Below are 15342 nucleotides of genomic sequence, written 5' to 3' on the forward strand. Positions count from 1 at the left end.
GCGGCCCCGGCGGCCGGGCCGGCATCCTCGCGGCGTCCCTCCGCTAGAGGGGGGGACCAAGCCAATTCTCCTTTGCAGCAAAAAATTACATGTATATATTATCAAGATAATATATACATCCGATCTTATTTTTTAAAAAAAGTTTATTTTGCTCCGATTTTGAAAAAGAGGGAGCGTGGGTGGCCAGCGGTTTTTATAAATTATTCTTATTTTCTGTTATCTGTCCCCGTCCCTCCCCACCCCCTGCTGAAGCTTGAATAAGGGCAGGGATCGCGGCTCCTACCTATCGGTCACCCCCTTGCCCGTTCCTCCCCCGCCCCATCGCCTAGCACAGTGCCCTGCACACAGTAGGCGCTCAATAAATGTTCGTGGATGATGATGATGATGATGATGAAAAAAATGCAGCATCAACGGCAGCAGCAAGCGGACCACGCGAACGGTGAGCAGCCAGAGCCTGGGCACCCGCTGCCAAATCTAATCCTTGTCATGGTCCTCTTCTTCCCACCCCCCTCTTCCTTCTCACCCCCCTCCCATCTCTGATGCGCTGGTGGGTTGAGGGGGTTGGAGAGGATGCTTCTAGCTCGGTGTCATCTACACAGAAAGGGGAGATGCGTGACAGCCACTCCGTTCTCCCCTTCAGGCCTTGAATGTCAGAGCTAATTCTGCATTTGTGGGGTGGGGGCGGCCGTGGAGTCCGTGGAGTACTGTGCCGCCGGAGGGGCGGCAAGCCGAGGTGATTCGGCTTCAGTGTCCTCGGGCTCAACTTTCCTCCAACGCTCCCGAGCGATAGAAAGGGGGTGGCTATGAGTCTTCACCCGGAGCCCCCTTTCCAGCCTCTTCACCTCCTTCCCCGGCCCCTGGTTAATTAGGAAGAAGGTCTCTGGTGGCATCCGGAAAATTCTAGGATTGCCAGGTTTCAACCTCCTCGCCGGTGGGTGAAGCATCCCCCTACCCTTGAGAGGGAGGCTGGGTCTCGGAGTCGCCGGCCAGGGGGTCGGGTGGAACGCGTATTCCCGCTCGCAGCGCCGCTGTGCACACGTCGGTAACCTAGCAATGCCCGGAGAGTCGCTGCCGCTGTGAGGCTCTGCGCCCCAGCCCGGCCACGTGCAGTTACCATGCCGGCCCGGCTGGGTCGAGAGAAGGGGGCGCAGCTCCTGGCCAGCCCTCTTCACTCCTGCTTGGAGGTCACTGGCGTCCCCCACAACCCTCCATGGGCTCGCAGCCTTCCCGATGACCGCTCCCCAAGGGAAGACTTGGGGCGACTCCTCCCCTGGCTCAGACCGTCTGCTGCCCAAACCCAAGGCCCCCTCTCAGGCTGCTGGCCAGGCAGATGTGTGCTCGCTTTGACTCTTCCTTGCTTTTTACTGAGCAAGAATTGGTTTTGCAAATGCCCATCCCTCTACCTCTGCCACCACGCTCACTTTGACTTCTGTCTCAGTAAGGAGGTTGTGACCAGAGGCAGGCAGGTGCCGGGGAGACCTGCCTGGGTCTTGGCCTGACCCCAGGCTGGAGAGGGCTTTGTACATGGAACCCTCTTGGGGTTCTACCCTGTGTGCACTTGGATACCAGCCTACACTGAGGTGATTCCTGTGTAGGCCTTGAGGGCCCCTGGCATAACCCGGCCTGTCTATCCTGGGTGTAAGGGTGCAGGCTGCCTGCCTTGTCTGTTTCTTTGGATGCTGGCTTGGCTGCTGCAGCTGCAATTTAAAATGCAAAAAAGCCCTAAAGATGTTTTCTGTTTTCCAAAGACTGTGGAGGAAATGCGTCCCAAGCATCATGAATTTTCATTTGGAGGAAGTGTCAGTGCATAATCTAGATATTGGTTATGGGGCTTTTGGTATTGCCCTGGTGCCAGTGGAGGATTTTTTTTTCCATGCTGAAAAAAGTGCATTGGTGGCTATGGAAAGATGTTGGAGTAACACCCTGAAAATGATTAAGACTGTTGAATTATTGCCACTGCTTTTTGTGTGTGTGTGTGTGTGTGTGTGTGTGTGTGTGTGTGTGTGTGTGTGTGTGTGATGGTAGTTATTTTGAAGAAAAGCTGTTGTATGTATCTGTTAACTCATTAGAGATACATGGGTTTTAAAAGTCAGAAAAGATTTGAAATAAATGTGGGAATGACCTCAGTTTGTCTGAAGGAATGCACTGAAAGACTCCTTGTGAAGACACGGGTGTAGGGAGTTACTGACCCATTGGGCGTGATGCAGCAGTGGTCCTGTGTTACTGACACTTTGGGCAGGGCTTGCGGACTTTCCTTGCTACTCTTGCTGGCCAAACCCTGCTTCTAAAAAATAGGACATGAGGTTTCAAATGGAAACATGGGGATGATTTCCCTACTGTTCTTGATGGGAAACCACTTTAGCTTTCTTCTGACACTGGATTCTCATTGTTTTGTTTTTTAATTTTCCTTTTTCTCCTTCTTTCCAGAGGCAAACTATGCAAGAGGCACCAGGCTCCCTCTTTCTGGTGAAGGACCAACTTCTCAGCCGAATAGCTCCAAGCAAACCGTCCTGTCTTGGCAAGCTGCGATCGACGCTGCTAGACAGGCCAAGGCTGCCCAAACTATGAGCACCTCTGCACCCGCACCTGTAGGATCTCTCTCCCAAAGAAAACGTCAGCAATACGCCAAGAGCAAAAAACAGGGTAACTCGTCCAGCAGCCGACCTGCCCGCGCCCTTTTCTGTTTGTCACTCAATAACCCCATCCGAAGAGCCTGCATTAGTATAGTGGAATGGAAGTATCCTTTTTTGGGGGAAGGCTTTCTCGTTTTCCCTTTTACCATCTGTTCTTTAAAAGGATTTGCTTTCTGAAATGGCACTTACAGAGTGATAGCATTTTGGAATGTGAGCAACAGAAGAAGTTGTGTGTAGAGGGTTTCATGGTATATAATTTCCTATCTCCTCTGGGTGCAGAGGGGTATCTCTCTGGGTAAGTATAGGCTACTGTGTGTGTGTGTGTGTGTGTGTGTGTGTGTGTGTGTGTGTGTGTGTGTGTAGTGGTGGGGGAGGGAGTGACAACCTGAAACTTCAAAGTGGTAGATAATTAAAATATGAAATTAACCTTTGGCCATTTGACACTAGATGGTTAGTTTCAACGCACCATTGTTTTTTGGCAGTGGTATGCGTTGAACCTATTGCAAATAAGGTATGCTGATTTAAAAAAAAAAACTGTACTAGAAATAAATACATTTTTGACCTTTAGTGGAATCTTCTCATTTTGACGTTTGGAATTTGCTTCGGAAACTCCAATTAATGCTAAGATGGCTTGTAGATCTGACATTTGGTGAGTCTGATTGTTCAGGTAGCTACAAATATGAACACTTGCTTCATAGGGAGGGAGCAATTTGCTCATCAATGCTATGACTTCCTGGAATTTCCTTTTGACAAGTTCCAAAACAGCATTTGAAACGTGAGCGTGAGGGAGCATGTGAAGGGAGAGGTTTGTGTGTGCCTCTTCTTTCAGCGCCCGTGTGGGTTAGAGCACAGCCCTCTCAGTGGAGGAATTTGCAGTTGCTGCCTTTATAAAAAAATTCTGTCTGTGTCCTTGGACTGGAGTTACATTTCTGGGTGTCTCCTTTGTATTTTTAAAACTGAACTCCAACTGCCCCAGGAGGGTTGTTAGGGCCCAGATCTTGGAAAACTAGGGTGTGCTCCCTCCCCTAAACCTGGAGGCCAGGTTCCAATGCCTGTCACCCTTCAGAAAATGTTGACCGAGGCCTTCTTTCTGAGCAAATGCCTTTCTAATTAGGTGATTCATTAGTTTGGGTAAAACACAGCATTTCCTTCTGCCAGAAGTATATTCGGAGTTGACCTGGGCCTTAGAGCAGTTCCTAAGCATAGGAAGGAGTATGAATAAAGGGCTTCCCCACGGAGGCTGGGGGGAGGGGAGGGGCGGTCATGCTGCAAAGGGAGGGGGTCGGTGACCCGGGCTAGAAAGTGGAGCTGAAACCCCCGTATCATCTGAGTGCCTAGCTAGGCAGCTCTTTGCACGCCCGCCCTCTGTCTTAGCTGGCTACTTTCTGTGCTCTCAGAGAGTTAAAATGAGGTAACTGTCTAGAAAGGTTTTGGAGAGAGTAGCCAAGTGTAGGATTTGAGGGGTTTTCATGTGCTTTTTCCTTTTTAGAACAGATGTCTCCTCTCCAGAGGGAGTTGCGGTGTCTCTCACATGGCTGGGGTTGTGTGGATGTGTTTTCTCTTTAGGTTCTTTTTGAGTCTGAGGACGAACACTGGTGTCGGCCCGGGAGGGAGCCGGCTCCACAGGGTGTCCCTCAAGTGGCATGGCAGCAGTCAGAGGCACAGACTGCACTTAGCCGGAATGATCTCGTCCTCCTCAGGTTGGCTTGACGTGACTCTGAGTAAGCAGAGGCCTCTCGGTGGGGTCATTAATTTCATGTGGAGTGAGGCGGGAGGCCTGGTGCTGTCTGTGCACAGTAGTTTCTCTTTGTGCACAGAAATTTGTATATAGTAATTTATGTGAACGGAGCGAATTCCTGGATGGTGCTGCCGACTCCCGTTCCCGCACCGCCAGACATGTGTGCAGAAATCAGGGGCTGTGGCTGCCAGTGCAGGGAGAAGCCGCCCCTACAAATGGGGAAGTTTGCAGAATAGATCCTGAAACGATACATGATTTGTTTTTTTCAAATGACCGTTTTCTTCAGGTTCAGGGAGCAGGGTATGGGCAGCTTCCTAAAGCCAGCAGTGCCAGGCCCTGTCCGCACTGGGAGAGTGAGTTTTTACCTGCTGTTTGCCTTTACATGCAGGCAAAGCAGAGTGTCCTGCACTTGGGGAACGAGGAAGGAGTATTTAGGATCAGACCCATCCGTTTCTCTAACGCTCTGTTCTGCTTGGCTTGTCAGAATCTTGTGGCCGTGGGTTAGGATCCACCCGTACCTGGCGTCTTAAACTGGACCACCATGAAGAAAAAGGACTCTTATGTTTGCTTTCCTGAACAGCATCAGTGCTTCTCAGATTTGCTGGTTTATCATTTAGGTAGCAGGAAATTAAAAAGGCAGAGTGGTGGTGTGGGGGAGGGGAGAGACAGTAAGTGTGTTTCCATATAGGATAGCCCCGGGGCAATTGACTTTTAAAATTTTGGAAGGAACTGCCAAAAGGAAAAATGAAGAGGAGATTCTGAAGTCTTTTTAAGGTGGACTGCCTTAAAGTTGGGTCCCTACATAAGAGATTTTGTAATACTAGATGAGTTAAAAGAATAACTACTGAGGGAAGGATAACTGGCTTTAAAAATAAGCCCATCAAATTAGTAAGGGAATAATGTCTTTCACGTCCATATTTCAGTGAGTGTTAAAGTTCTTCAAGAGGCTGAGGCTCCATGAAACTTAACGTATCCCCAGAGACATGAGGGGGTCTCTGTTTCCTTCAGCATCTTTGGATTTCCCAGAAGGAAATCAGGATGAACGGAGAAGGTCTGTGCATATGCTCAAAGCTTTAGGACTTGGAGATGTTGAGTGAAACCGTGGCCTTGCCTTTTGTGGGTGAGTGTATGGGAGAAACAGTGTCGTACAACCAAGCCCGGGGTTGGAGATTAGATTGGTGCTCGTGAAACCTTGCATTTGGAAAGGCTGAAAACCAAGAGAGGAAAAACAGTCATTTTGGCAGATGTCAAATTTTGTATTGCCAGTTTTGACAGTGTCTCTTGATAACAGCAGAAGGCTTAAGCAAGTATCTGTTGAAGGCTGCTCTCAGAGTGATTCTTCCAGACAGACCCCTGAGATTTAGAAATGTTAAGTTGAACTATGAAAGTATCTGGTGGTGATTTCTTCTGGACTTTTATTTAATTTGTTTATAAATTGAACAAAATAACAACACGTTATAAACGGAGCTCTGGTCTGGCTCTAATCTAAAATAGTGATAACTGCTGATTAGTAAGGAAGGAAAGCGGAGGAGGGAGGTGAAGCCTGGCTTGCTTGTTACAGCGAGGGATTGGAACAGCCACAAGACGGTCACAGGTGGAATGGAGAAGGTCCTTTGTGACTTGTCCTATCCCAGTTCGGACAGGAGATTCAGACTGACCCAGCCAAGAACAGCCTCCAAGACAACGGCTGTAACACATGGTGACAAGGATTTGTGGAAGAGGTTTGTCTCATGATGGCTTTTCTTTGTGTCTACAACAGCCAGAAATTTAGCTCTCTAAGGCCCTTGTTGCTGTGAGAATGACACGAAGTAGAAACCTGTTTCACACAGTGCCCTAATTGGATGTACTTTTAGGTTTTCATCTAAAATGTCCAACAGAAGAATGAGTGTAATGTGATCCTTGCAACAGAAGAAGAGGGCGTGGAGACGTCATTTGATAGGAAGATCTGCTGTGAGTTGACCACTAACTATTACTCCTGCTGGAAACCTTGTAGTCACAGCAGTCAGTTGAATAAGGATTTGTGGGTAAAATTTTCATTTAAAAAGCAGTTCAAAAGTGGTGTGATTGGGAGTGTGACGAGAGAGATGGTTTATGTTGGTGTAACACGTATATACCTTAACAAAAATTTTCAGACCATTTGACATATTTATATTATTGGCTATTTTTGCCAATTGTGTGGCCTTAGCTATTTACATCCCATTCCCTGAAGATGATTCTAATTCAACAAATCATAACTTGGTAAGTGTCCTTAGAGTTGCTGCTTGTCCTGATGTGTGCTTATCATTTACCTCTATACTGAAGCTGGAAGCTGGCGGCTGGCTTTCTGGGTGGTTGAAGTTAACAGCTATGCATGTGATGTTTCACGGAGCTTTGCAACAGTGGTGTTTTTTTTTTTTTTTTTTTTTCTTGACCTGTATTCTCAAATTCATACTGAATGAAAGTGTTTAAAGTCATGAATCTTGTATAAATAGATGTGGAACTTTTCATAGAAGAGGTTTGTAGCAGATTTAAAAATAACTTTTCTTTCCATATAGGCTTTTTTTGTCGACCATTCTTTTCCTGGTAATGTTAGCCTTTTTTTTTTTTAAATCCAGTGTTATTTGGGAGTTGTGGGTACTATGGTTAATTTTTCTGGTAAGCAGAGAGTTATCATCGCTTCTGTACCTGAACTATTAATTTTTACAGAAGTAGAACACAACAGAACTAATCCACGTAGCGCATAATTTGGTGAATGTACAGTAGAGTATTGAAGTTCCTTCACTTAGTTCTTTGAAATGCTCCAAGATAAAATGATTCTATGGTGAAATAAATTGGGATACTTCCATATACCTTATTGCTCTCTTAAAGATTTATCGTGCACATTAACTCAGTGAAAGCTCCAGGAAAGTCTGTAGTTAAAAAACCAGTTTCATTTTGTTTAACTCAGCTAGTCCCTAAAAGTAATTGGTCATGGATTCTTTAAACATTTTTTTGGCAGAGTGCATCACAGTGTTTCATGGAACTTCCTTTGGGAAAGGTTGATATAGTTTAAAAAAAAGCACTGAAGAGCCCTGGAGTGGGACTAGGAGTTGTCCCGGTGGACTGTCAACTGGCTGTATTTTGGGGCATTTCCCAGACCCTTTGTGCGTTGCCGTTTACCCACCTGTCAATTCGGGGGATCGGATGAGAAGGTCACCAGGGTTGTTTTTACCTCTGACACCCCGTACTCTTTCCTTGATGATTCAGAAGCCATTGCAGGATTTTTCTGGTGCTGCAGCATCCTCTTTGCAAGTCCTTCATGAGTTGAGGCCGTGCAGAAAGGAGGTGAATGAGGGGCTGGTCCCGGATAACAGGAAATTCTCCCTATTGTTTTGCTTTCCCCTCTTTTAGCTGGTTCCATTCGGTTTTGGTCTCTCATGCTGAAGCTGTATTTTAGTAGGGCTGGATGTTCTTAGCTGAGTGTTGTAAAGTCAAAACTAGTGAGGGGAGAGCTCTGCCGGGGTCTGTAGATGTTGACATTATTTATGCTTTTATGATTTTAGACTTCATGGTTTATGTACAGGATTTCATGTTACATTTAAAATGTGCGGCACATTTCAGATGTAGTGTGATGTCTCTTCACATTTGGGCTTTTGTAGTCTGATGTGTAGGGAATTTTAAAAAATTTTGGACACTGCTACTGAAAGTACAACTGTAAATGGGAGTTGGATACACATGTAAAGACTTACTGTTAGTATATATTTATACTGTGCTAGAGATGATCTGTGTGACTGGATATTTTAAATAGCTTCTGATTTAGTTGTAGGCATGTGACTTTAGACAATCATTTCAAAGGAAAAGCAGAAGTAGTGAAAAGCCCCCATCAATGGGGCTAGATCATCACAGTCTAGGCCACAGATGGTGTCAGCCTTGTTACCAAATTTAACAACGTGGATGGTGACCCAGTTTGTTGCTTTTTGTAGCTCAAGAGAACATGATTAAACAAACTTAGAAAATAGATACCTTTCTGAAAGGCAGATTAATTCAGATCCATGGAATAATTAATGTAGCTGCATGTGTAAGTCAATTAATATTCTGATTTTTTTTCCCCCAGGGACGTTCAGGGCACTAATATAAGTACTGTCGGACCATTTGGATTTCTCAGCTAATAAGTGAGGGAATAAAACATAGGAAATGGATAAATCTCTCTTCCTCCCCCTGGCAGTCCCTCCCCAGTGGATCTTTTATTGACAGTTCTTAAAACACTGGCCTTTTTTGGGTGGGGGAGGGCAGTGTGTTAGTTTGGCAATCCTTTCTAAAAAACCCAACATATATTTCTTTGACCTCTTAACATTCTGAAACTTATAGCATTCAAGTTTGTGTCTTGTGTTCACTTGGCTGGTCACATGGCCAGACGAATTTAATCTCTGCCTAACTCTTTAAATATTTCCTTTCTCACTGTGGGAAGGGAAGATCTTTGTGGATTTCCCCCTGACTCTTAGCAAGGTCCCATGCCATGTCAGTCGTCCTGCCAGGGAGCCGTTTTTTTTTTTAAAAAAACATTTGACCCAATTTGTACCAAAGTGATTGCTCTATTTTTGGGATCGGTTTAGAGGCAGCTGAACGAAGCTTATTTTTCATCTGTAGTAAATACCTTTCAATTAATGTGAATGGCAAAACAAAGGGCAGAGGCTGATACAGATTGCAAAGCTGCACGTGTCAGGGAGCTGGTGGTTTCCTTTGCCTCCAAGCTCTGTCGGGAATGTAGATGTTGAGCGCTTAGAGTACGATTCAGGGCCAGCTTTGTGGAAGATGTTTCTGCCTGTTACAGGTAGTTTGCAGTGAAATTATTACTTTTGTTGGGTAAGAAATGTGGCCATCTCCCTTCGTCCAGTGTGTGGTTGGTCTGGGTTGTACCTAACTGAGCCAGCTTTGGGGATTTGGAGACTACCCTGGGGGCAGCAGGTTTTCGCAGGGTTAGATTAAAAAAAAAAAAAAATATATATATATATATAAACAATCTCAAGTTTCTATGCAGCTTTCATTTGTGGACTTGCAGGGACTGGTGGAGGATGCAGCCATGGAAACGGTGCAACTCAGTTCCCACAGCAATCTCCCTCCTAGATCAGTCGGTAGCAGGATTTCCTCAGTTCCACTTATTGAAAGTGTGTATCATTTATTTAATTTTTTTCTTAGCATGGGGCAGGGGGTGGGGAGCGCTTCTTTATGGAGTGTCAGCGTGGTGATGATCACAGTCCTGTCCCTCACTGTGTTGGAAAATGCTTTATTTCGCTTCCCAAACTTCAGTTTCTCATAAGTCACAAACTGACTGAACGCTTCGGTCTGGGCATCCTGCTACTGGAAGTCCCACCCCACCCCCGGGCCCAGTTCTCCATAGTGCTGACCGGCCTCAAATTAGAACTGTCCAAAGAGGGGCGCCCAGCTGGCCAGCCCTGACCTTCCTTGATGTCTGCAGCCACCGAGGGCAGGGCGCGTGGCCTAGGCCACTCTGTCCCTTTTCCAGGTGCTCAATTAATGCTTTTGATACTCAACGAGAAGGTTTACTAAGTCTTTGACCCCCTTTTTGTTCCCTTTCTCATCTTGCCTTTGTGTTTTTAGACTGCTGACACTTGGCCTCTATAAAGCCCCTTATGTCTTCCCCTTCCTCTCCATTCACATTGCGGTCAGATGGCTTTTGCTAGAGGAGTGATCCTGAGGTTTCAGGGGCGACCTGCTGCCCAAGGGAAGGCTGGGTGCTCCTTGGTCTACCCAGCCTTTTCTGGTTCACCTTCTGTGCCTCTCCTTCATACCCACCCCCCACCCCCATCCATTAGTCCACCAGCTGATCGTAAACACCCCTCCCTGGTCTTGTCCACCTCCTGGCCTCTTCTCCATCTGAAATACCTCTTCCTCCCTACCACCCCGTCATCACTGTCACTGTCCTTAGAGCTGCTCAGGAGTAATCGTAAAGGATGTCTCTTCTGTGAAGCCTTTTCTGACCCTGATTAGAAGTAACGCTCTTATCTGAACTGCTCTGCCGGCACTTTGCATATAAAACACCTTATATTTGGTTATTTATGTGCACATCTTATCTTGTCTTATCAAGCCTCTTCAGAATACAACTCACAGTGAATCATTTTGGAACCCCAATAGCGCCGAGCCTGACAGTGTGTAGATGATGTTCATAAATGCGGGTTGTTGAGGACCACTGAATGAACGCTCTCAGGAGAAGTTCCTCACCCAGTCTTTCCTCTGAGCCGTACTCAGGATTTCCTTGTGTGGCAGGTTCCTCTGCGGACTCTTTCGAGGTCCTTGGCGGGGGCTAGGTGGGAAGTTCCACGTGTTTACTCCTGAAAAGCTGAGGGTCTCGTGACCCCGCTCCTCACGTACCCCTGGCTGAAGGCACCGTGGGAGCTGCGTTTCCGAGCTGAGCAGCCTTGTACGTTTTGTGCTCCAGCTCCAGGGCTCGGAGTGGCAGAGTGGTGAGAGCATCTCTGGGAAGCAGTGCTGGCTGGGGACTCCTGTCAGGGGGACCAGATGCCTTATGAGGGCCAGGAACGCTGTGGGACAGCCTACTTTGATTGCATTCTCTCCTCCATGGCCGAGATTCCCACGCAGTGTTTCCTGGGCTTAAAAAGCGAGTTCATGGGCTCTGCACGGTCCATAGTTTAGCATCTCACATAGTGAGTGGTGTGAATTGAAATACCTGAAACACAGTTTCATAACCTGTCTCCTTGGGCTTTGCCTAGAAGGTGGCTTTTATTTCCGTACCTCATCTCCGTGGCTTTGCTCTGTTGTCTTTCTGTTTGAATTGCGAGTTTACTTCTGCATGCCTAGATGCCGTTTTTCTAGGACAGCTTGTGTGCTGCCCTCAGTTCAGCCTTCTCTGAGCCTTGTCCCTGTCTTCCACCCCACCTGCCTATGTGCAAGCAGTACTTGCTTTCCTTTTTGCAGATATCCACCCCTTTCCGCCTTATTCTATAACTGCTGTGGGAAGTGGCTTGGTGTGTGGGGTGCAGTTCTGCACATGGGCTTTGGGCTCTGACAGCCTGGCCCTTTGGCTGATGAGCTGAGTGACTTTGTTTTAGTTTTTTTAAGTTGATTAATTAATTAATTTTTGGCTGCACTGTGTCTTAGTTGCTGGGCTTTCTTTAGTTGCGGCGAGCGGGGGCTACTCTTCATTGCAGTGTGCCGGCTTCTCATTGCGGTGGCTTCTCTTGTTGTGGAGCACGGGCTCTAGGTGCGCGAGCTTCAGTAGTTGTGGCTCGCAGGCTCAGTAGTTGTGGTGCACGGGCTTAGTTGCTCCACGGCACGTGGGATCTTCCCAGACCAGGGCTCGAACCCGTGTCCCCTGCACTGGCAGGCAGATTCTTAATCACTGCACCACCAGGGAAGTCCCGAGCCGGGTGACTCTGGATGAAAGTAGCATATGCTGAGTCTGACTTGTCTCGATGGTGTTGCGAACTTAACCCTTTGCAGGCGCACAGTAGGCACATCAGGAAATGCACGTGGAATGGGTGGGTCCATAAATGAATGACCGTGTGGGGTTCCATGGCATGTCCTTATAGATCAGGAGTTAATTTTCAGCAATTGGCTAATGATTAATGTTTGCTCGAGAGGCTGACTTTCATTGTCCAATATTAATGAGAATCCCAGGAAGCACCTGTGAGAGGTTGCCTTGAATTTCAGGATTGTATATTTCTCGGCAAATTTAACTCTTTATATCTGAAGCAGGAGAGAAGAAAGGCAAATGCTTGATACTTTTTGAATCCCTGCCTCATAAGCTGGCTTCTGTGTTCAGCACTGTGTGTGAGCCAGGTGTGAGAGGTTGTACTTGGGAGGGTGTGTGTCACATTTCGTGTAAAGGTTGGTGGGGCAGCAGAATGCCCACGATAGATGGACTTGGGGAGTAACATTTAACCCAGAGCTGGTGAACCCGTTTATGCCTCGTACAAGTAATTGCATCTCTTTTGTCGTCTTGCCTCATATTGACAAAGAACAAGTTACCCAGATTGATGTTTTATTGAACAGACTTGGATTGGGAATCGGCAGTTTTTCAGAAATCAAACCCAAGTCTTAAGGAATTCAGATTTACTTCTATTAAAGTTCCTTAAGAGGAATTCCCAAACGGTCCTCACCCTTTTGGTTTGTTAAAAAGCGAATCTCATTTCTTTATAGACACACCTCGAACACTGGAACTTCCCTGCTTAGACCCTTGAAAAATGAACCTGTCTTGGAGTGAGGATATGTTGGTGTATTGGCCAGAACTTGTTGGATTACAAGTTGCAGAAACACAAATTGGCTTAGTTGGGGAAAAAAAAGTATGTGTGTGTGTTTGTAATTTATTAACTTAGGTAACTGAAAAGTCCAAAGGGTAGAAATTGTTATCAGACACAGCTGGAAAGGGGGCTTAAAAGAGGGTCTCAGGATCCCACCCTGCACCCCAGGCTTCCCGTCTCCCAGGAACAGTCTGACTGGCCTCCAGTGGGTCCCTCTCACACACTGCCTGAAGTGTGCGTCCCGTCAGCCCACTTTGGGGAGGGTCTTTGGGGAGATGCATTCCTTCCTTAACCTCAGCTCAAGTTCAGTATTTTAAAATGATTGTGTGAGAACCAGGAGACGCCTGTAGCAGATTTGTGGGTAGTTTCCTTTTTTAACCTTCCCCATCAGCATTTAACTTTTAACTGTCTGCAAAACGTGAGAAGTGCCTGATACAGAGGGGTCAACTTGCCCAGCTGCAGAGACATTTATGTCTTGTTAACTACAGCTGCTGGTGGTGGGGTGGGACTCCAGAACAGACCCTCAACTGCTCCTCCCCCCAGGAAAGTCTCTAAAGAAATTGCAGAGGCCCTAGGATGCTGGTGGTTGAGCAGAGTGTTACTGTTGCTTGGACGACGTGCCCCGGGAAGCGACATCGGTGGGTTTCCTTGCCCTGTGGGGTGGCAGTGGAGGTTGGCAGGTCATTTCAGAATAGACGTGAGCCTCCTGTCATGCTCACACTCCTGGGGCCCTTTGCCATCAGCACTGTAGGATGTGTCCCCAAGTCCTGTTCTGCCCATGTGATTGAAATGAGGAAAGGTGAGATTGGTATTCTCACAGCTGGGGTTCTTGTGGGCAGTGTAGTGTTTGGCTGGGCAGGCGGAGCTGGCACTGGGAGGTGGGCACAGTGAGAAAAGCTGAAGATGGGGTTGGAGGAGGAACTGTCTGAGCGAGGAACTGTCCTCTGTCTCTGTGTGTGTGTGAGAAAGCTGGGGGAGAGTGTGGTGGGTGGATGGACCGCTGGGTGTTTTTGACAACACACACCTTGTAGCATGAAGCCCTCTTCTGGAGATTTTAACTATGCAGGGTTCCAGACACTGCCCAGGCTGGGGAAAATGACTTTCTCCTCCAGAACCTCAAAGCAGTTATTTCTGCTAATTTCTTTTTCCCCTCCCTACTGGCTGAGTGGTAAATTTAGAAATCACCTGTTGAAATTATTGAATGAGTGAACATGAGAGTCAGGCTGGAGGGAATTGGCAGGGGGTGACCTGAGGGAGGGAAGGCCGGCTCCAGACTGCTCAGGGAAGATGTAGCTGGCAGATGGACCCAGCCTGGGAAGGAAGGAGGAGGTGTCCTTGGTCAGCTTGACCTGTGGATTCACAGCAGGCTGGGTGTGAGGCTCATGCTTTCCCTGCCGTGGTCATCTTCTGAGGGGCCCACCGTGCCTCCGTTCCCTGCACCCATGGGGAGGTCTAGCACGGCATACTCACAGATATTTCTGTAGTGCCGTAAGGACCTTGTTTATAAGACAGGAAGTCAAGGCACCATTATTCAACAAATATTTATTGAGACCTGCTCTGCAGAGCATACCAGACTTATGTGTCCGGACTTCTAGCCGGCGCTGCTATGGGCTCCCTGTGCCCGGTCGCCCTGTCATAAGGAAAGCCCACAGCATGGGGTCCGAGAAAGGCCTTCTTTGTTTTTCGTATTTTGCATTCTTACAGTAAATCATCATTCAAATTTATACAAATTATACACGAATACATTCTTCTAAACTATTAAAACGCTGCAAGTAAACTGAGTCTCCTTTTCCTTACTCAGCTCCTAATCACAGTAATCAGTTTCAGAATTGTTTTTCACTGTGTCTGTACGTGTATATCATCTGTGTTTTTTGAAACCTATGTCTATACAGTTTGGGTATTTTAAGTTTTACACAAGTGGAAACAGTGCATGCATTATAAAGCTTCCTTTTTTCCCACTTGATGTGTCTTACAGATCTTTCCGTATCTGCACGTAGAGATCTAACAACTCCTTAGTTGCCGTAAAATATTCCGTGTATGTGCCATGGTTTGTTTAATTGTCCTCTTTCTGATGAGCAGTTAGGTTAGTTCCTAAAGTTTTGCTGTTTCAAACAATGCTGCATTGAATATCCTTGTGTGTGTTCTTTGTGTGTACAAGTAAACTGTTCTCTGGGATAAGTACTTAGAAGGGAACTCTCTGGGTGGGAGGATAGTGCATTTTAATTCCATACTTACTGCTGCATTGGCTTCCACGAAGCCCATACGATTTACGCTCCCCGCCCGACAGCTCCTTGAGGTCAGCCGTCCTTTAAGTCTGACGAGTGACGTCATTCATTCCTTGTCTTAGGCCATGGGAAAGGAAATCTTGGGGGGAGGGTACAGCCTCTCTCTTGGATGTCTGGTAGGCACCCAGAGCATCTGGTTCGAGCAGAAAGTCCTGGAACTCTGAGCACCAGACTTGTCATCTCTTTTGAACCACAGGCAACAAGGCTCATTATTCTTTCCCTTGCTTTGGGTGCACGCGCTTGGGGACCGTGCTTCTTTCAAGAGAAACATTCATTCCACGTGGCTAACAGATAAATACGTCCCTAAGGCAAAAAACTGAGTCTCACTTTTGCAGTGTTTGCTGGCTACAGCTGAGTTCTAAGACGAATTCTTCCTTTATGTTCCTTTTAGTGGCGGAAGAAAAATATCTCACCTGGTATGTTTCTGCTGTCCCGTGGTCTTTGATGAT

General features: G+C 46.9%; 1 protein-coding gene across 1 annotated transcript in view; it reads left to right on the forward strand.

The window, feature by feature from the left end:
- Positions 1 to 375: 375 nt before the first annotated feature.
- The window catches only part of CACNA1D (calcium voltage-gated channel subunit alpha1 D), a gene marked incomplete at its 5' end in the record, with an annotated part of 318918 nt that continues 303951 nt past the window's right edge, over positions 376 to 15342 (forward strand). The window contains 3 exons of the mRNA XM_079934343.1: positions 376 to 439; positions 2428 to 2737; positions 6504 to 6609. Of these exons, the coding sequence (XP_079790469.1) occupies positions 376 to 439; positions 2428 to 2737; positions 6504 to 6609 (480 nt within the window). The remainder of the gene's footprint in view (positions 440 to 2427; positions 2738 to 6503; positions 6610 to 15342) is intronic.

The sequence above is a fragment of the Stenella coeruleoalba genome, assembly GCF_951394435.1.
Source record: "Stenella coeruleoalba genome assembly, chromosome: 10".
In the NCBI taxonomy this organism is placed as follows: domain Eukaryota; kingdom Metazoa; phylum Chordata; class Mammalia; order Artiodactyla; family Delphinidae; genus Stenella; species Stenella coeruleoalba.